Consider the following 19,653-nt stretch of genomic DNA (forward strand, 5'->3'; position numbering starts at 1 on the left):
CAGCAGCGCCTGTCTCCGCTCATGGGCTCATGGCCACAGCTGTCCCCTTTCCCTGGGGCAGCACGAGGTGCTGCAGTGGCGCACGGTGCTGCTGCCTCTGCGGCCGAGTGTACTGGGGGTGCTTGAACCCCACTGTACTGGCAATAAAACTCCGACTGAAAATGAAAATGTGGTGGTGGAGGTGGTGTGCCTTCTAACGCCAGAGCCTGCAGGGTTGAGGAATGAGTGCCCTGATGCCATCCCTGTGCCCTCCTGCCATCGCAGTTCCCCCCGCGTCGTCCCTGTCCCCTCCAGCCATCCCAGTCCCCTTGCACCACCCCACATGCCATCCCCGTCCCCTTACCCCATCCCAGCCCTAGATGCTGTCCCCGTCCCCCCATGCCGTCCCTCACCCCATCCCAGCCCCCTATGTCATCCCCAGCGCCACCCCCGCTGCCCCCGCGCTCCCCAGCCCCCGGTGCCACCCCCGCCCCCTCGCACCCCGCGGTGGCCGGGCGGGGGGGGCGGCCGCTGCCCCGGGGCCCGAGGGCCGGGCGCCAGCCGAGCGGGGCCCCGCCTCACGGCGGGCTCAGGCGCAGGCGCGGCGGCGGCTCCGGCTCCGGCTCCGGCTGCGGCTGCGGCAGCGGGAGCGGCGGGGGCAGCGCCGGGATGGCGGCGCCGCTGAGCGACGGGGAGCGGCGGAAGCAGATCAGCGTGCGGGGCATCGCGGGGCTGGGGGACGTGGCCGAGGTGCGCAAGAGCTTCAACCGCCACCTGCACTTCACCCTCGTCAAGGACCGCAACGTCGCCACCCCCCGCGACTACTACTTCGCGCTGGCCCACACCGTGCGCGACCACCTGGTGGGGCGCTGGATCCGCACCCAGCAGCACTACTACGAGCGGGACCCCAAGGTGAGCCCCCCCGGCCCGCCGCGGCGGGGAGACGGGGACCGGGACGGGGCGGCTGCGCCCTCCCTGCCATCTGCCCCGGCAGGCGCCGCCGCGGCCCGGGGCCATTCCCACGAACGGGGCCCCCTTGCCGTGGCTTCTTCCCCGTGGGTACCGCCACAGTCGTGCGCGTCCCCCCCCGCGCACCCTGTGTCCCCGTGGGCACCGCCACAGCCTTGGCCCTTGCACGGACCCTGCGTCCCCATGGGCACCACCACAGCTGCGGCCCTGTGCCATGGCCTTGACGCACCCCACCGTGGCTTCTTCCCCATGGGCCATGTTCCCTGCACACACCCAGTGTCCCCACGGGCACTGCCGTGGCCACGTTCCCAGTGTGTACCTTGCCGTAGGCCGTGGCTCTCCTGCATCTCACCATGGCTGTGTCCCTGCAGGCCTTGCCCTAGATGTGTCCCTCACGCACGCAGGTCTCGCCACAGCTGTGTCCCCATGGGCGTGGCATCCCTCGTGGAGGGCTGCATCCCCACAGGCTTCTTTGCAGCCCTGTCCCGATGAGCTGTGCTGCAGCCGCATCCCCCCTTGGGCATCTCCACAGCTGTGACACCCTGTGCCTTGTCACAGCCATGTCCCCTGTGAGCCCCCTGTAAGCGTGTCATCGTGCAGGCCTCGATGCTGCTGGCTACTCTTGCATGCTTCACCACAGGCGTGTCCCGCACCTGCACCACCGCGGTGGTGTCCCCTGTGGGCATCATCACCTCCATGTCTTGGCACATGCCTCAGCACAGCTGTGTCCTGGCTGAGCTCCTGCAGAGCGTGGCCACGGGCAGCCCAGGTTCCAGGCTGGAGAGGAGCTTCCTGCCTTGGGCAAACCAGACAAGCTGTCCCAGGTCACCGCACCCCAGGGAGCTGGTGATTCCCAGGGGACTTGGCCGGCTCCCTCCTCTCCTCCGCGCTTGTCAAGTCAGGGTGGCGATGTAGGAGGTGTTGGGGGCTGCAGGACATTATTCAGAAGCCTTAAGCCTTTTGAATCGTGACCTGATCCAGCACTAAACCGGAGAGCCCCAGGGGGCAGGTGTGTGCTAGAAAAGGCACATACCTTCCGACGCGCAGGCAGCTGCCTCCCCACGTCAGCTTTTTTCTCGGGGTTATGAATATTGCCTTGACACAAGAATCAAACTGCGCTGTCAGACCGGTATGGCTGTACAGGCACTGGGGGTGATGCTGGTGTGTGGAGCTCTCCCTTTTATCCTTACTCGCACAAATGAGCTCTGATCCATGTTGCTGCACTAACGGAAGAGATTGCACAGATCCCATAAAGGTTAAGAGGAGCTTGGGGAGGGCTCGCTTACTGTCCGCTGTGCTCACAGACTTTCACAAGAAACATGTCCCTGCAGGAGACTGAAAGGAGCAGAGTATTTATGCAACTGTGCGATGTTTTCAGTCCTTCCGATGAGCCCCGAGGAACAGATGGACCCTTTCAGAGTCCCAGCAGAGGTGGCAGAGTGCGTAATCCCGCTGCTTAGTGGGGAAAGGTCCCAGCTACAAAGGAAAGAGATTCAAAGAGAAGCACGATTTGAAGTCAGGCTACCTCTCTGTTAAAAATCCCTGTTTATTTATAAAAATATCTATACTGATAAATCTGAGTTAGGGAAGAAGTTTGCACATCCTGCTTCTGGTCCTGCAGGCAGGCTGTTGTTAGCCTTCGCGGCGCAGGCACAGCTTCTCTGAAACTTGGAAAGTCACCGCAGAGGAGCCTGTGCTGCACGTCATGCCAGGAACCCTGCTGCCCACAGGACAGTTTATTTGTTCAACATGTGTGTGAAACTTGGCGTGGGGGGAACAGGAGGACCCATGTGATGGGAGCGCTGGAAGATTGCTAGGAAGGGGTCTGGCCCCGGGCCTGGCCGGCGTGCAGGGCCGGGGGGCTCGCTCCGGCTTCCGGCAGGCTGTGGGTCAGCTTCAGCTCAGCATGGGAAAACTTCACAAGCCCAGTGTAAGCATCACCTCAGCTGAGCTTGACAGTGTGTAAAGATACCGTGCAGCATCCTAGATAATTCTTGCCCTAAGTTAATTAGGGAAACACTTAACAGGCAACAAGATTTTTCTATAGAAGGCTGTTGGCAGGGAGACACGTTGGTGGAGGGTTGGCTAGCATCCCACACCAGAGCCTTCTGACAAACAAACTGGTGCGTGGTGTCCAGGGGCAGGCGCCAAGAGCCAGTTTCGGGAAGGCGTTCCTACTCTGGAAAACACTCAGGTCTGCTCTTAATTTTAAGCGGTTTTGGTGAAAGTGAAGTGCTATGCTGTGTGTAAGTGTCTTGCTTTGCCTTCCCAGCGCATTTACTACCTGTCCCTGGAGTTCTACATGGGCCGCACTCTGCAGAACACAATGGTGAACCTGGGTCTGCAGAACGCTTGCGATGAAGCCATTTACCAGGTGAAGTCTTGGGGATACCGGGGTTCCCCTGAGGGACTGGCCATATTTTCCTATGTGGAGGGCTGGGTATCTTCGCTGCTCAGGGCTTCCTTCTAAGGATGTGTTATTTTGACTAAAGGAGGCGAGGCTTGGCTCTCTGTTAGTGTTTTGCATCCCCTAGGGATGACCGTGGGAGGACCTTGGGGTTCCTTGAGAGCTGGAGTATGGTTTTCTCAAACCACCGTTTTCCTGTGTTGGCTGGGAAAATCCGGAAGAGTATTTAGAAAGCAACACCCAGTATCCCAAAAGACTTAGGGAGTCCCAGGCTGCAGAGAACTTTCCATTACTAGGAGAAATGATGGCTTATCACGGGAGATGTAGTCTGATGGGGGAGGCTGGGCCGGAAGGGGAAACTGGAGCACCAAAGCACCAAATTACAGCTCATACACACAGGTACAGAAGGCACTGCAGTGGCGCTGCCAGATAAACGTGAATCGCTGGGAAGGAAGAAATCGTTTGCTTGAATTAAAATGTCATCAGATGAGTTCAAACTGGAAAAAAACCCGCTGAGTACAACCAAAGCAATCATAAATGGGAGGCTGTGGTTACTTAGGCTTGCAGCCACCTCTGCAGCAGGACAGTGACCCTTTTTGACTGAGTTTTTGGGCTTTCTCACCCAAAATCTTGATTTCCCCCTCCCCTCTTCCCCCCTGCCCCACCGGATTGATCCGTGTTACACTGTCTAGCAGAAGCTGGGCTCTGTCACTGTCCCTCAGTGCTGTGATTGCTGATGAAATGTCCTGGTGAGCACTTTCCCTGCCGGGAGATGGGAAGGGATTTCCAGGGAGGGACCTGACACATTTCCTCTCTGAGCTGTCGCACCTTGGACGGCAGGCTGTTGTTTTTCTGGGAGGATCCTCAAGTCCCTTTGCAAGGCATTTTCCACCTGCTGATTTGGCCAACACACAAGTGGAGACTTCCCTCGCTGTAGCGTGCGACGTGGGGCTTGTCACGGCCAGTGGCTGGCTAGGATCAAGGGGTCTCATGTCCACCATGACTCTGAGAATTCCCCTCAGGTTTTGTGACTCCACCAAGCCATGCATGAGGCTTTCTGGGCTTGTGGTTGCAGACCACTGAAGCACTGGGAGAGAGTTGGGGAGCGCCCATGGTGTTGGCCTGACTCCCTGCTGTCCCCCCTGGCACTGAGGTGGGAAGGTGAGATACCGCTGCCTGCCTAAGAGGCAGCATCTCTTGGCTCTTTGAGAATCCTTGCTGCTGGCATGCTTAGCCTTCTTCTGGCAGCGGCAGCCCCCAGGCTGGAGAACAAATGGCCTGAGAGCTGCAGTTGAGGCGATAAACACATCCAGCCGTGGGCTCTGGCCAAGGGTCTGGGCGGCAGGCGGGGCATGATGCAGGAAGGCACGAAGCAGCATGGCGAGCGCTGCCGTAACCAGCTGCCAGCGTGGTTGTGCCTTTCCTCAAGGACGGGGCAGGTGCAAGCAGAGGGGCCGCGTGCGTACCTGGGAGGACACAGGGGTCCCTTGTGTGCTGACCCGGCTGTTCGCCATCCCAGCTCTGACAGCGAGTTCGGTGGAAGGGCCTCCTGGCATGAGGGGCTGCCAGGAAGCAAGTGTTTTGTTTGAGGTCTCTAAGGAAACGTAATTCATGGGAAGGCGATGTTTGATGGTGGTTCTAAATTGTTTTCCAATTAAGTGGGCTGCCTGGGGACCAGAGGCTGGTGAGATGCTTTGTGTGGAGGGGAGGGTGGGAGGATGCAGAGACCCCCATGGGTTTAATTTCCTGCAGTGTGGGTTGTTTTGGGATCTGTGTTTGCCCTCCTTGGAGAGGAGTGGTGACCATGGGCTTTGGCTGGTGACATGTTCTGCTGTGGCTCTTTTCCCGATAGTTGGGTTTGGACTTGGAGGAGCTGGAAGAAATTGAAGAAGATGCTGGGCTGGGAAACGGAGGCCTGGGCCGCCTGGCAGGTAATATGGGGAGAGGGGAGCCCCCTCCTCACGCAGAGCACACGGGGATCAAGGGTGGCGTGGCTGGAGGCTGTTCTGCCTGCAAGGCAGCATGCATATCTCAGCCCTCAGCTGCCCCACAGCCCTTCAGCAGTGTGGTGCCCTCCTGCCTGCTCCTGGCTGGCCAGAAACGAGCACACACCCCCCCCCCCAGTGCGAGCCGGAGATGCAGTCTGCAGCACAGCAGGTGGGGCTGCGGCTGGAAGAGGCTGTCTGGAGCCTTTCTCCTCACCTCCCTGTGAAATCTCTAACTTTTCAAGGCACCCAAGCAGCTCTCACATAGGCAGATTGTTGGCTGCTATTTTAGTCTTCCTGTCCCACAGGACTGCTGGAGGTGAGATCTCCCCAGGGCAGAGGAAATGCTGTGGCTGATGTTTACCAGAGCTGCCCTGGGCTGAGGGCTGGAAGGGTTTGCTTTGCCAGCAATAATAGCAAAGTAGCTGGTGGGAGCTGTGAATCGGGGTCAGAAGCCCAGCTTTACCAGGCAGGCAGGTGTCGGGCCAGGCGTGGGCACCTCAGGCAAGCTTAGAAGAGCTCTCACTGTGATGAGGCTGGATTTTGGTTTCTGGTGATCTGTCCTTGTCACCAGCTTTGGGGTGTTTGTGATGGCCAGGCGGGACGTGCGTGGGGTCCTGCTGCAGGCTGGCCCTTCTGCATGCGGATTTCCTCTGAGTGATAGATGTTCCCAGCAGCACTGGTTCTGGCGGCTCCTTGCCCCCATGCCCGGCGTGCCCTAGCTGGTGCAGCGGGCAAGGGGTGAGCTTTTTTGTCATGTGACCATGCTCTGCTTTTCCAGCTTGCTTCCTGGACTCCATGGCCACGCTGGGGCTGGCGGCGTATGGTTACGGCATCCGCTACGAGTTCGGTATCTTCAATCAGAAGATTGTTGATGGCTGGCAGGTACATTGGCAAACTCAAGTCACCCTTTCTTTTTCTGTCTCATGCTGCAGTGGCCACCCCTGCCTGTGGGCAAAGCCTGGCCATGCAGGCAGTGCTGCGGTGCCTTGAGCTGTAAGTCGGGCGTTGGAGCCCACCCCCTGGTGCCAGGTGGGCTGTCCCCTCCTGCCAGTGTTGCTGAGCCTGGGGGTCGTGTGAGCAAAGGGAGGCGATGAGGGCAGTGGGGGGTGTGCTGCAGATGTCACCCAGGGACATGCAGGCTCAGCCACGCCAGTCACCAGTGTGGCAAGGTGGTGTTGGAGTAGGGGTGGGCTGGGACCAGGCCAGAGCTCTCCCTGCCCAGGGCTCCACGGCACAGCTGTCACAGCCTGAGGGCCCATCCAGCCTGGCAGTGAGGGGGCACAGTCAGACAAAGGATGGCGAGTGGCTGAACACCTCATGAAGGGCCCTGGTGGAGGATGAACTTCAACATGATGGAACACGTGCATGTGCCTGGGGTGTCGTTTCTCCTACAGGTTCCTTGGGAGATGGGCAGTGGGGGCTTAAACGGGGACTGTCCTGTAGCATTAATGGTCGTAATATTTTGCAAGCGAAAATAGACTAAAAAACTGCCCCAGCTGGCTGTTTTCTCTAGTATATGTCTGGAAAGGGTTTCCATTAGGATACTTGCCTTGCTTCTGAGCATAAAGGACCTTTTTTCCTCTTAAAATAGCTCTCCATAAGTCAAGGAGAGCGAGAGGTTTGAGGGTTGGTTTTTTTCTCCTTCCCCACCAAGAAGCTGTAATTCTGCGGTCCTATAAATGGTGAAAACAGAAAAAAAAACCATCCACTGCAACTGACTTAATGTTACTTAAAAAAGAACAGGGGTGGTGGCGATGCTAGGCTGTGGCTCAGACCAGCCCCCCACCTGGCAGAAATGCTTGTGCGCACAGAGCATCTCCCCAGGTGCCTCAGCCCCTCTGGCTTCTGCTGCCCACCCGCCCTGGCTGGCTCTGCCCAGTCCGTCCGCTCCCACGGGTGCTGCTACAAGGAATCCCTTCTGGCAGAGGGCAGGAGCGGGTAACGAGACCTGGGTTACAGGGGATGGTTTGTGGCCAGGAACAGCAACAATGGGCTTCTAGGGAACCAAATCCCGTGTATCCCACTGTCGCGGCGGGACTGGGTGTGAAGGCCCCAAGACTGAGTGCAGCGGTCTGTGCAGGCTGGGTGGATTGAACCCGTACAGCTCTGTAAAGCCCACAGAGGCTGAGCTGTTTATACCAGCTGGGATGTAGTCGTCCATGTCTCAAAAAGCCCGGCTGTCCTCTAGAGGCCTCTGCATATCCATTTTTAAAGCCAGCTTACTAAAGCTTTGCTTTTCAACCGGCCTCCCTCCTGAGAGCCTGGCTCAGCCTCACCTGGATGCAAGCCAGCGCCTGAACCCCGTTTGTTCCTGCAGGTGGAGGAGGCCGATGACTGGCTGCGCTATGGCAATCCCTGGGAGAAAGCTCGCCCCGAGTACATGCTCCCCGTGCACTTCTACGGCCGTGTGGATCACACCCCCGACGGTGTGAAGTGGGTCGACACCCAGGTACCAGCGTCCCCCTGGGTGCTGGGCAGGGGGAGGGTGGGCCAGGGCAGCGCGGAGCGGGCGAGTCCATCCCCGGAGTGCCCGAGGTGGTCAGGCTTGGCTTCTCTCCCAGTCAGGCAACAAACACCTCTCTGCTGCCTTTGCCATTACAAAAGTGACTCTGCTGGCCAGGGCTGCAGCAGGACGGGAGGAAAAAGAGGGATGGTGCTCAGCTGGAGCTGTAACCACCTTGGCTGGGGCCTCCTTCTCTACTGGTCTCAAGTGTGAAGCCCCACAGTCTTCCGTGGATTTATGTCGGAGAACTGCATTCCTGGCAGCCATGCTGGGCTCCGTCCACGTTGCTGCTCGCTCAAACCCAAGGAGTTTCCAGGTGGTGCTGGCACTGCTGCCGTGGGGGTGGCCATGGAGCGATCCTGTGGGTGTTTAACTCCTACGATCAGAGCAAGTTCCTCTTTCCCAGAGCAGCCTGGCAGGGAGGGTGCTGTCAGGGGAGGCTGGAGGCATGCTGCCTGGAGGCCTCATTTTGTGGCATCGTGGAGAGCAAACGCCTCTTCAGCCTCCCGCAGCTGGGGAGGTGACGCTGTGCTTCGGGAGCACGTGCCTGCTCAGGGCACAGGCTGCTGTGCTGCAAATGCATTCCAGTCTTACAGCTGAGGAAGGCAAGCTTTAACGAGGTGCAGATTTATTAAGAGGATTGAAGACGCTTCAGCCTTTCCTGCCTAAGCACCGCCCAGGATGGAGGAAGGAGGTTTGATGAATTTCTCTGGGATTCAGGGGCATGACCTAGCCTTGTTCCCATGACGTTCAGGGGTCTCTCAGCCTGGTGAGCCAGCTCTGGCCATCCGAGGAGCACACAGTCATAAAGCCAAGCTGTTCTCTTCAGCGCCAAGAGCTGAAGCTCAGTTGCAGAGTTGCCTGGGCCCACTCAGAGGAGAAGTAAACCAGGTCCTTTTCCAGGGACCTTGGTTGTCAAAGGCAGTGCATTGACCTAGGCCATTCACAGGACACACACAGCCCCAAGGTTCAACCACAACCCTGTGAACAGCCCAGGGGTCCTCAAATTTTTTAAACAGGGGGCCGGCGCGCGGATGAAGTGGCAGGAGGTCGTCTGCGGCTGCTTGGTTTCCCCCCTCAACCCCCGGCGGGGGGGGGCGGGGGGGTCTGTAAATACCGGGGGCCGGATTGAGGACCCTGAGGGGCCGCACCTGGCCTGTGGGCCGTAGTTTGAGGACCCCTGGCCTAGAGGCACTGTGCCAGAGCTCTCTAGAGAAGCAGACATCCACCTGGGGACCGAGTGCCGTTGCCTTCAGTGTGCTCCTCTTCTGACCCCAGCAGCAGACCAGGGTTCCAGGGATCTCAAGCAGCGCAGTGGAAACACTGCTTCCTACAAGGAGGTGAATTTTCAGCTAGTGCTGTTAAGGGAACGAGTTGGAAAGCCTCAAAAAAGCCAAAGACGCAGTCTCCAAATATAGCATCGCTCCGTCCATGTGATGTGGGCTCCAGTCCCGTGGCTCAGGCCAGGCAGCTTTCTGCCTGCTTCCATCTTCGGTGCTGGTAATAGCAGCTTCGAGAGCCTGAGCTCTTGCTGATTCTCCCCAGAAGGGAGGTGTTGCTGATGCCAGCACGAAGCGGCTGTTCAGGGCCAACACACTCATCTGCCAGGATTTTCCTGCCCTGTGAGCACAGCTCCTTCAGTTCTCTGCTGCATCTTGCATCTTTGCCTGGGGACAGCCTCTGGCTGCTGGGCTGTTGTGCCAGTACAAGCTGACTTGTTTGGGAGAGTGCTGGCTCCTTTTGCCAGCGCCAGAGAGGTGGCCCAGGCTGTGTGCTGCAGGATCAGGGCCTCGCTCTAAGCTGCAAGCACCATTCAGCTCTGCTGGCATAAGCCCTCAAGCTCTTCATTCCAGGCTGAGGTTGGGGTGCCTTGCCTTGCTGCTCAGCAGGTCTGGAGGCATGCAGGTATTGGCACAGCAGTGAGCTGGAACACACAAGCTTGGAAGCAGACCCATGCCTTGCCTGGCTAGTGTAATCTGAGCTGGGAGCCCCAGTGTTACACCTCGTAGCCATGTGTGCAGCACTCTCATGCTTAAGCATCTTCTGTAGGCTGCACTGGTAGCTTCACGCTCCTGTTGAGTTCGAGGGCTGGAGATCTCGGTGGATTTACCTGGGCAGGTTCAACAAACCTTGAACGTGGGGTGAATTGCTCTGGGAATGGTGCTGCGGTGGTAGGGTTTGGTCCTGGCAGGCTGCAGAAGGCTCGCAGGCAGGCTGCAGGCTGTGGAGTTTATCCCAGATGGAAACACAAAGGTCCCTGCTGCCCTGGCCCTGCCCCAGCACAGAGGGAATCGCAGTGGCCAGCTGCAGGTGCTTGCAGTGCCCTGATGGATAACTGATGGGTATACCTGTCGGTATAGGAAGGTCAGCAGGTTGCTTGCAACTCTGTTTTACAGTTCATCGATGAGCTTGTAACTCCAGTTTGTCAGTAAAACTCCCAACAGCGCTGCTTCTCCTATTAATGCTTCGCCAGTGGGTGCTGGAAGTGCCCATGGTAGCAGGGAAGTCTGTGAAGCTCAGCAGGTGTGTTTTAGTGAGGTGAGAGTCTTACCACAGCCAGGAGTTGCCTGTGCCCTCTGGATTCTTCCTGCAGAGGTTTTAGCCACTTTCCCACCTTCTCTGAGTCCAGCGTGCTGCTAATCAGAGGGGGATACTGTCCTTTCGCAGGTTGTCCTTGCTATGCCTTACGACACACCAGTGCCGGGATACAAGAACAACACTGTAAACACCATGAGGCTGTGGTCTGCAAAAGCGCCCAATGACTTCAACCTCCAAGAGTGTAAGTGCCATCCCTCCGCTGCCTTCCCTGGCCCAGCTGGGACGCAGTTTTTCCTGTGAGCACAGCACCTGGCACAGTGCTTCCCTCCTGGCCTGCTTTATCTGTATCTCCTGGCTGCCTCCAAAACACAGTGCTGTGTGTGCATTCATGGATCATGCTGTCTCCAACCCCTTCTAGAGCCCTTATGCGCCAGAGCACCCATCCCCATCACACTTACCATGCTCTTAAAACCTGCCCGATGCCTTCCCCAGGCAGTAAGCCACCTGCCACTGCATTCCCCACATCACCAAATGAGCTGCAAACCCACGCTTGCCATGGAGGGTCATTTCTGTGCAGCATCATCTCAGTGCTGAAGGAAAAGGGCAGCAAAGCCCACCTCACTGTTGGTTTCCTTTGGATCTATGTGTGACCTCTCTAGTGCATTTTTCAGGCTCTAATTGTAGTGCTGAAGAGCAGATGCAGGGCAACTCACATACCAAATGTCAGTGCTGGCCTGTTACAGAAGGGGAAGATTTTAGAGCAGACTAATTTGATTTATCCTTCCATACTGGCAAGCGCAGAGAGGTGTGTGTCCAAGCAGCCCTGCCAGGAAAGCTTGTGTGGCACAAGAGGTGATGGCTCTTGAGTCCTCATAATGTCTCTTGATTGTGACTGTGAGCTGCCTTTTGTACCCTTTAGGAGTTGAACATGATTGCTGTCTGTGCTTCTTTGCCCAGCCCCATTTCTCCTTAGTCCTTAAGCAAGATGGCTGGTCACTTGCTTCCTTTCAGTTTTGCCTTCTCTGGCTGCTATCTGTCTTCAGTTTCTGTCCATCCTTCCTAATATATGTGTCTTGAGAACCTGCATGGAGATGTGCCTTTCTTTTAGCCCATCTCCCGTCTCTCTGGAGCCTTTCACACGTACATTCCTGCTTATTAACACCAGCCTGAATGTCCCTGTTACCCGTCTCTCTACAAGACAAGAGGGAAAAGCACAGTGTGGGGGACCTGCCTGAACCTCTACAGCTGCTGCAGTGCTCTGTGTGTTTCTTGCTTGCTGCAGTCAACGTGGGTGACTACATCGAGGCAGTGCTGGACAGAAACCTGGCAGAAAACATATCCAGAGTCCTGTACCCAAATGACAACGTGAGTGACTCTCTTGCCCCTCTTCCCTGCTGCTCGGGACCATCCTCCCTGTAGTTGCATCACCTTGTTTGCAAACCCTGGAACCAGGTCATGGCCACCTGATGTTTATTGTTCTGGTTTGAGGGGGTTTAATACAGTAGGTTGCCCCTGTAATTCTCAGTGAACATACAGCTCTGCTGGCTCCAGGGGGGCTCTGCTGACTGATGGCAGCTGAGTTTGGCCCATATTGTACAGTTGCTCTGTTCCCTGCTGCAAGGAGGGGAAGATGTATTAATGCCTTCAAATTCAAGGCAGTTGCTAATTTACACAGCTCACCCTTTGCAAAAGTAAGTTGTCATTTCAGAGGTGGCCATGAGGAGGGACTCGTTTCCATCCCCAGTTCAAGAGATTTCTCACTGCAGGGACTGACCCAGACCATGCACTGACTGGGCACTAGATCCAAAAGGGAAGAGCCCTCACTATCTACTCATGGATTAGCATCTGCACTGGAAAAGCTCGTCTCCCGCACTTTACCCCCACCCCTGTCATTCCTGTTGGTGTTTTAAAGCAGACCAGCATGAAGTGTAGTGCTCATGGGAGACAGCTGGTTTGTCCAGAGACACTCCTATTGCAGGGAGTCCAAGATCCTTGGTCCAAAACCCCTGCGAAGGCTCTTGCGGTGAGGGACGGAGCAGCACTTGCTCTGTGGGAGTAGTGTGGATGCGGCAGGCTCTGTTTCTCTTTGGAGGCAGCTGTGTGGGATGCTGAGCCCCTTGGCAGTCCCTACAGCAGCTGCCCCATTAGAGGCAGCATGAGAAACATCTGCGTCTGCCCTGATGAGGTGCTGAACCTGTGAGGCCCATTTGGAAGCCTGTCAGAGGGGACAGGAGCATCTCCAGGGGGCTGGCTGCCCGCTGCGGGTGGCAGCTGCAGCACTGATGGCTGTGGTCCCCGCGCTTGCAGTTCTTTGAAGGCAAGGAGCTGCGGCTGAAACAGGAGTACTTTGTGGTGGCTGCTACCCTCCAAGACATCATCCGCCGCTTTAAGTCCTCCAAATTTGGCTGCAGAGACCCTGTGAGAACATGCTTTGAAACCTTCCCAGACAAGGTGAGTTTGTGGGCAGAGAGGGGTGGGGCGGGCGGGGGCAGTTCAGCCAGACCTGCCTGTCGTGAAGGGAGCAGGGTGCTCAGGACCAAGTGGAGGCACATATGCAAGGACCTTGGCAATTTGGGTTGGAAAGCAGGTGCTCCAGGCCTGTTTTCCCACGGAAAATTTTGCAGTTTGGAGCAAAACTTGTGAAGGTTGAATAGCTCTGTCCCTGGGAGCAGGCTCTCTACCTGGGGCGTTTGCCATGAGGAGAGGCTTGGAGCTGACCCTCACCCCAGCCCCACCATGCAGGGCACTGTCACCATTCTGTCACTGCCAGATCCGAGCCCAGCATGTCTGTGTTGCAGGTGGCTATTCAGCTAAATGACACCCACCCTGCCCTGTCCATCCCAGAGCTCATGCGGATCCTGGTGGATGTGGAGAAAGTGGATTGGGACAAGGTGAGCGGAGCTGGAAGGTCTGTGCTGACCCCCGCAGGGAAAAGGGCTGCTGTCCTGCCCTCGCACGGGTCTCCTTTCCCCTCCCGCTGACCCGTCTGTCACGTAGGCCTGGGAGATCACGAAACGCACCTGTGCCTACACCAACCACACGGTGCTGCCCGAAGCCCTGGAGCGCTGGCCAGTCTCCATGTTCGAGAAGCTGCTGCCCCGTCACCTCGAGATCATTTACGCCCTGAACCAGATGCATCTGGATGTAAGGGACTAGGCTGCTTGCGGGCTGCGGGCGCTCTGGTGCGCTTGGGGTGGGAATGCTCCGAGGCCCTGTGGATGGGGGACTGACGCCCCCCTGCCTGCCTGCAGCGGGTGGCAGCTCTCTACCCAGGGGACATTGACCGTCTGCGGAGGATGTCGGTGATCGAGGAAGGAGACTGCAAACGTATCAATATGGCGCACCTCTGTGTGATTGGCTCTCATGCAGTCAACGGTGTGGCCCGCATCCACTCGGACATTGTGAAGAACTCGGTGTGAGTTGGGGGACACCCAGGGCACACGCACTCTCTGCTCACAGGGCTGTGCCCGCAAACCGGGGGGGCTAGCTGGGGGGATCGGGTGCCAGGGTCTGCCTGGGGTGCCCTGCTGGGCACGGCAGGCTGGGGACACTGTCTCCTTCACGTGCACGCAAGGTCCAGCCACTCTCCTTTGGAGCTGGTGAAACCCTGGGCATTGCAGCCGAGGTGGGGGCGGGAGGCGGCACAGAGCGTTCACGCTTGTCATGGAGAGACGTGCAGAGGCTGCCCTGGGTCAGGAGCACATATGGTGGGGCCCAGCTGCAGCTCTGGGTGGTGGCGGGTGGTTGAGAGCTCTCTGGGCTTCCAGGTTCAAAGATTTCTATGAGCTGGAGCCAGAGAAGTTTCAGAACAAGACCAATGGGATCACGCCGAGGCGCTGGCTCCTGCTGTGCAACCCGGGACTGGCTGACGTTATTGCTGAGGTGAGTGGCAAGCACCTGAACTGAGGGGCTGAGCGTGATCCGTTGGCTTCAGATCGCCGCTTCGTGTGGTCTGATCATAGCGGAGGCCGACGCTGGTGGGTGTGAGTGAGGACGCCTGGGGAGGAGCACGCCTGGTGCACATGTAGGCATGAGGTATCGGCAGGGCTTTAAAGTCAATGATGGACTAGCTGGCCAAAAAATTTGCAGAAGTTTGGGTTAGTTCCTTGCCCTCACGGTGGCTGCACATAACCTGTTGAGTAGTGCCATGGGGCGCGAGATGGGGAGTCTGGGGAAGCATTCGGCTTCACAGGCACAAAGGAGCTGCTTTGGAGTTCCAGCCCCAGCTCTGTCTCCTTTGGTTACCAAGCCCTTTAGCACAAGTTTTTGCTTCCCACTGTGACACGCCATAACTGAGTAACGTCCTGCAGTTAAATGTATCCGTATCTCCAGCTGCCAGGAGGCCCTGGTACGCGCACCCACAAACACACCCTTGCCTCTAAAGCTCCGCGAAAGGCAGGGACTTGTTTGGGTTTTTGCAAGTGCCTTGTTTCCCCTGCACTGCTGGGCTCCCTGATGACACAGAAGAGTAAAGTCGCACAAGAAACTCTGCCCCTTTTCCTGGGCAGAGTGCCTCTTCCAGTTCGTGGTGGGACTGGGGCAGCACCATTGTGGACTTGGTGAGGTGTCTCACAGGTGGGACATCCCTCTCGTGGTTTGTTCTTTCAGAAAATTGGGGAAGGCTTTATCACGGATCTGAGCCAGCTGAAGAAGCTACTGGATTTCATCAATAATGAGACTTTTATCAGGGACGTAGCGAAAGTCAAACAGGTAGTGTGCATTGGAGGTGGGGGAAGGTGGCTAAAGGCACCACGCTCCCAGGAACAGCCCAGCAGCAAACACTCACTTCTGACGCCAGGCCTGGAAACCATGCCTGTTCCTCATCAGATTTTCTTGCCAGGAGAACAAGCTGAAGTTTGCCGCCTACTTGGAGGAGCAGTACAAGGTCAAGATCAACCCTTCATCCATGTTTGATGTTCAGGTCAAGCGAATCCATGAGTACAAGCGGCAGCTGCTGAACTGCCTGCATGCTGTCACCCTCTACAACCGTAAGTCCTGCCTGGGCTCGTGGGTAGGGGGTGTCCCCTGGCCTCTCACTGCCGGGGTTCCCATCTAAAAGCATGCCGGCTGGTGGCCAGGGACTCCCAAGCCTAGCTCTGCCCTCCTGGCACGAAGTGCCCCTCTCCTGGAGGGAAGACAGGGTCTGAAGGGTGGTACAGAGCTCACAGCCCACATCTCCAGCCCAGCAGGGGTCCAGAGTCCAGGCAACCCCCACGCCTCTACTGCAGGTGTTGGGGCTGACCTGGGGCAGGTTACAACCCCGCTCCCCTGGGGTTGCTCCCTTTGGGCCCCGAAGGGAGGCGAGTTGTGGGAGCTCTGCGTCCTGCTGGCTTGAGTAGCTCCCCAAGGACTTTGCAGCTCATTTTCGCCCAGCACCGCTCCAGGTTGGGCTTCAGGGTCCTGCAAGTTTGCTGGATCCACGTGACATGGGCTGGGACGCCAGCCCACCTCTGGGGCACGCAGTGATCTCCGTCCAGTTTATCTCCACTTCTGTGCTGTTGTGCCCTGCTCTTCCAGGCATCAGAAGTGATTCATCCAAATCCTTTGTGCCCAGGACCATTATGATCGGAGGAAAGGTAATGTGTGTTCCAGGCGTGGTGCATGCATGGCTCAAGGTGGGTGTGGGGAAGGTGCTGAAGGTGCTGTCCCCTCTCTGTGGCTTTGCTGGGCCCACTGTAGGTTAGCCAGCACGTGTCTGCTGGCGGGCTCTTCAGGAAACACCTTGGTGGACTAATCAGACTGAACAAGGCCCCATCACTCTCTCCCTGTGGCCCAGGGCTTCTCCCATTAGGGTGTTTTTGCTGATCCATGTGAATGGCAGGGGTGAGGCCTGGATTCTCCCCATGGTGAGGATCCGCAGTGGCACCTCTCATGTTCTCCCTTCCTTAAAAGCCTTCACCATTTCTGGGCTGCTCTTCTTCAGGCAGCCCCTGGCTACCACATGGCCAAGATGATCATCAAACTCATCACGTCCATCGGTGAGGTCATCAACAACGATCCCTATGTGGGGGACAGGCTCAAGGTCATCTTCCTGGAGAACTACCGGGTATCCTTGGCTGAGAAGGGTACGTCTGGTCTTGTGTAAGCATGTCTCAGGAGCTGGGCATGTCCCAGCTGAGCCCAGAAACTGGCTGGCCTGAGAGGCTGTCGTGGCTGGTCACCTGGCCCTCCCTTCGGACGGGCCTGAGGGCTGCACGCAGGGCAGGAGGGCAGCTCCACGCAGGAGGGACAGCAGCTGCCTGGGGCTGCAAGGCTGAGCCTGGCTCTTGCCCCAGAGCCGCACTGCTTGGACGGAGGTTGAGGTCAGCAGAGCCACTAGCAGATGCTCAGGGTTGCTTTGCTGTGCTGGGCCCAGGTCCTGGGGAGCTGCAGTGTGCCAAGGCTTAACTCCTACCTCTCTTGCACCTGGCAGTGATCCCGGCAGCAGACCTCTCCCAGCAGATCTCCACAGCTGGCACAGAGGCTTCAGGTACAGGCAACATGAAGTTCATGGTGAACGGGGCCCTCACCATTGGTACCATGGATGGGGCCAATGTGGAGATGGCTGAGGAGGCAGGCGAAGAAAACCTCTTCATCTTTGGCATGCGAGTGGAGGATGTGGAAGCCCTGGATCGCCAAGGGTTGGTGCTGGGGAGAGCCTGATGCGTGCCAGGGCTTGTCAGATGGGGATACAGGTCCCAGCTCTGAGCTCTGGGAGGGACACCCTGCTCCCTGGGCAGTGCTGGAGCACAACAAAGCAGGGGGCTGGAGGCAGCCTCCACCCTGAGCTGGACAGTGGCTGGTCCATCAGGGATGCAGCCCAAGCAGCTTGCCCAGAGCACAGTGGCTGTGAATGGGACGTGAGCCAGGGCACAGAAGCATTTCATGCACCGTGCACAGTCTCAGAGCCGCTAGCTGAGGGACATGGCCCCGGGAGCAAGGCCCCTCACCCAGGAGCCATACGACATCCTTGCTTGCCCTCCCTGCCCCAGACATCTTGGGTGCTGGCCCCCGGAGCGAGCACCGATCCCTACAGCCTGTCTCTGCTGGACACAGGTATAACGCACGGGAGTACTACGAGCGCCTGCCAGAGCTGCGACAGGCTATCGACCAGATCAGCAGTGGGTTTTTCTCCCCTCGAGAACCTGGTTGCTTCAGGGACCTTGTGAACATGCTCCTGTACCACGACAGGTGAGTTCTGGCAAGTGTCCCCTTTTGGGGGGCTGCTCTCAGCTGGCCCAGGCCCCCTTTCCAGCTGGCCTGGTCCCCTGGGACCCCGCAGCAGGCAAAGCCCAGCCTTACTCTGCCTTGGGTTCCAGGTTTAAGGTGTTTGCAGACTACGAGGCGTACATGAAATGCCAAGGCCAAGTGGACCAGCTGTTCATGGTAAGTGCTGCCTGCTGCCAGGGGGAGGATGGGGTCCTTGGTCGTGGCAGTGCAGTGGCAGGGCCGGGGGGCGCTGGGATGAGTGTGCTGCTGCAGAGCCCTGCTTACAGACAGCACACGTGGCGGCACGGGGCAGGGCGAGCAGGTTTGGCTGCTTCAGCAGCCCCATGCGGTGGTGTTGAAGCCAGCCAAGTGTTTGCCCTTTGCAAGGCTGCGAGGCAGGGCAGAGCTGGGAGAGGGGCTGACTGCTGATATTGTCTCTCCTTTTCCCAGGACCCCCGGGAGTGGACTAAGAAAGTCATCAGGAACATTGCCTGCTCGGGCAAGTTCTCCAGTGACAGAACCATCACGGAGTACGCCCGGGAGATCTGGGGTGTGGAGCCATCAGCCACAAAAATCCCACCCCCCAACCTCCCCCGGGATTGATGCGAGCAGAGGGGGCCTCACCTGCACTTCCCCGCCAGTCACACGGGCTCAGCTCTGCAGAAATAAGCCTTTCCCTTGGGGGCATGGGGGGGGGGGGGTAGAAGGATGCTCTGAGGAGCCTTGACTGAGGAACAGAAGCTGGGGGAGAGGAGAAAGGACCCCGTGTTTGTACCTATGTATCCAGCCTGCACGTGCTGCATAGTGCTTTTAGTGAGATGACCACAGATCAGTCTTCCACAGCTGTGCTCCATGCTTAGCAAGGGCTTTCCAAGTCAATCCTCCCCTCTCTCCCTGCATGCAGTCTGGCCTGGCCTCCTTCACCCTGCCACACAGGCAGCTGAGCCGGCAGGGCCTGTCTCGCATCCTCCTCCAGCGGGTCTACCAGCCCCAGAGCTCGGGAGGGAAAGGGGAAGTCTGCCCCTCCGGTCACCCCCTTCCCTGCTAACACTTGGAGGGGGCAGGGCTGGCTCTTAAAGCAGCTGGCCCCAGTGCAGGCGCCCATCTCACATGCTGTGTGCCACAAGGAGAGGGCCTGGGATCAGCAACTTCCTTGCCACAGAGCTTGCCGTTGCCTCCTCCCACACCTCTCTGTTGAGTACAAGCCCAGTAACAAGCCACTCCAGCCTCTGTGTCTGCACAGAGGTCCCGGCTGCCACCAGCTGGGTCCTGTGTCCCAAGGCGGCTCTGGGCTCTCCAGGCGCAGCTGTACGCTGGGTGCTGCCCAGGGGCTGAATGCGTATCACAGCTCTTGCCCCCCTCTGCAGCTGGGTCATGCTGGTCCACCTGTCCCTCCCGGTGCTGGGGTCAGAATTTAACACCAGTAATGTCATGTAGCACACCAGTACTCCCCTGTGTGACACCAACTCATTAAAACAACCAGAACACCTGCTGGTTTGACTTTGGGCTGACTTGTGACTACTCTCTGCCTGTAGGTTCAGATTGCAACAAGTTCAGGCCATGACAACTGAAGCCAAGCTGGCCATCCCCAGCTACGGCTTCATGGGATGTGGTCCCCTGCAGCTGGCATGGTGCTAGCACTGTCATGGGGGCAGCATGCCCATTGCAGAAACATCAGCCTTGCCAGTGCACAGGGTGTACAGGAGGGAGCTGCTACCAGAGGCTGCAGTGGGCTACTTAGGGCCAAAGCCATTTACCTGCACACCTGCCACGCTCACTGTGTGCACTGGGGTGGGCATTACAGTGCTGGCTTTGCCCTGCAAACGGTACACGGGGCTCCCGTGCTAGAAATACCACGGGCAGCTCCCATTTCCCCCTTCCCCAGTGGGGAAGCAGAGCCTTGGCTGCAGCCAGACTACAGGCACAGACCCATCAGGCTCAGAAGAGCTGCTCACCCAGACCTGGCAGCAGCCACAAAGACTTGCCCAGTCCCAGCTGCGAGCTCGTCTCCCATGCACAACCCTACCACAGCCCTGCCACACACCCAGCTGACCTGCCCAGCTGGGGGGGCGGGAAAAGTG

The 19,653-nt window shown here is 58.0% G+C and overlaps 1 protein-coding gene across 1 annotated transcript; it reads left to right on the forward strand.

Moving 5' to 3' along the window:
* Positions 1-589: 589 nt before the first annotated feature.
* Positions 590-19,083, forward strand: PYGB (glycogen phosphorylase B). Its single transcript, XM_080408228.1, has 20 exons — positions 590-891; positions 3,221-3,322; positions 5,208-5,286; positions 6,122-6,225; positions 7,661-7,792; positions 10,514-10,625; positions 11,667-11,749; positions 12,692-12,835; positions 13,183-13,275; positions 13,382-13,528; positions 13,636-13,799; positions 14,152-14,266; positions 14,993-15,094; positions 15,225-15,372; positions 15,902-15,960; positions 16,308-16,449; positions 16,797-17,004; positions 17,420-17,554; positions 17,683-17,749; positions 18,023-19,083. Exons 1-20 carry the CDS (start codon positions 649-651, stop codon positions 18,173-18,175), a joined length of 2,532 nt encoding a protein of 843 aa, XP_080264354.1. The 5' UTR covers positions 590-648; the 3' UTR covers positions 18,176-19,083.
* Positions 19,084-19,653: the final 570 nt, after the last annotated feature.

This window comes from Falco punctatus, assembly GCF_963210335.1.
Source record: "Falco punctatus genome assembly, chromosome: 12".
NCBI classification, from domain to species: domain Eukaryota; kingdom Metazoa; phylum Chordata; class Aves; order Falconiformes; family Falconidae; genus Falco; species Falco punctatus.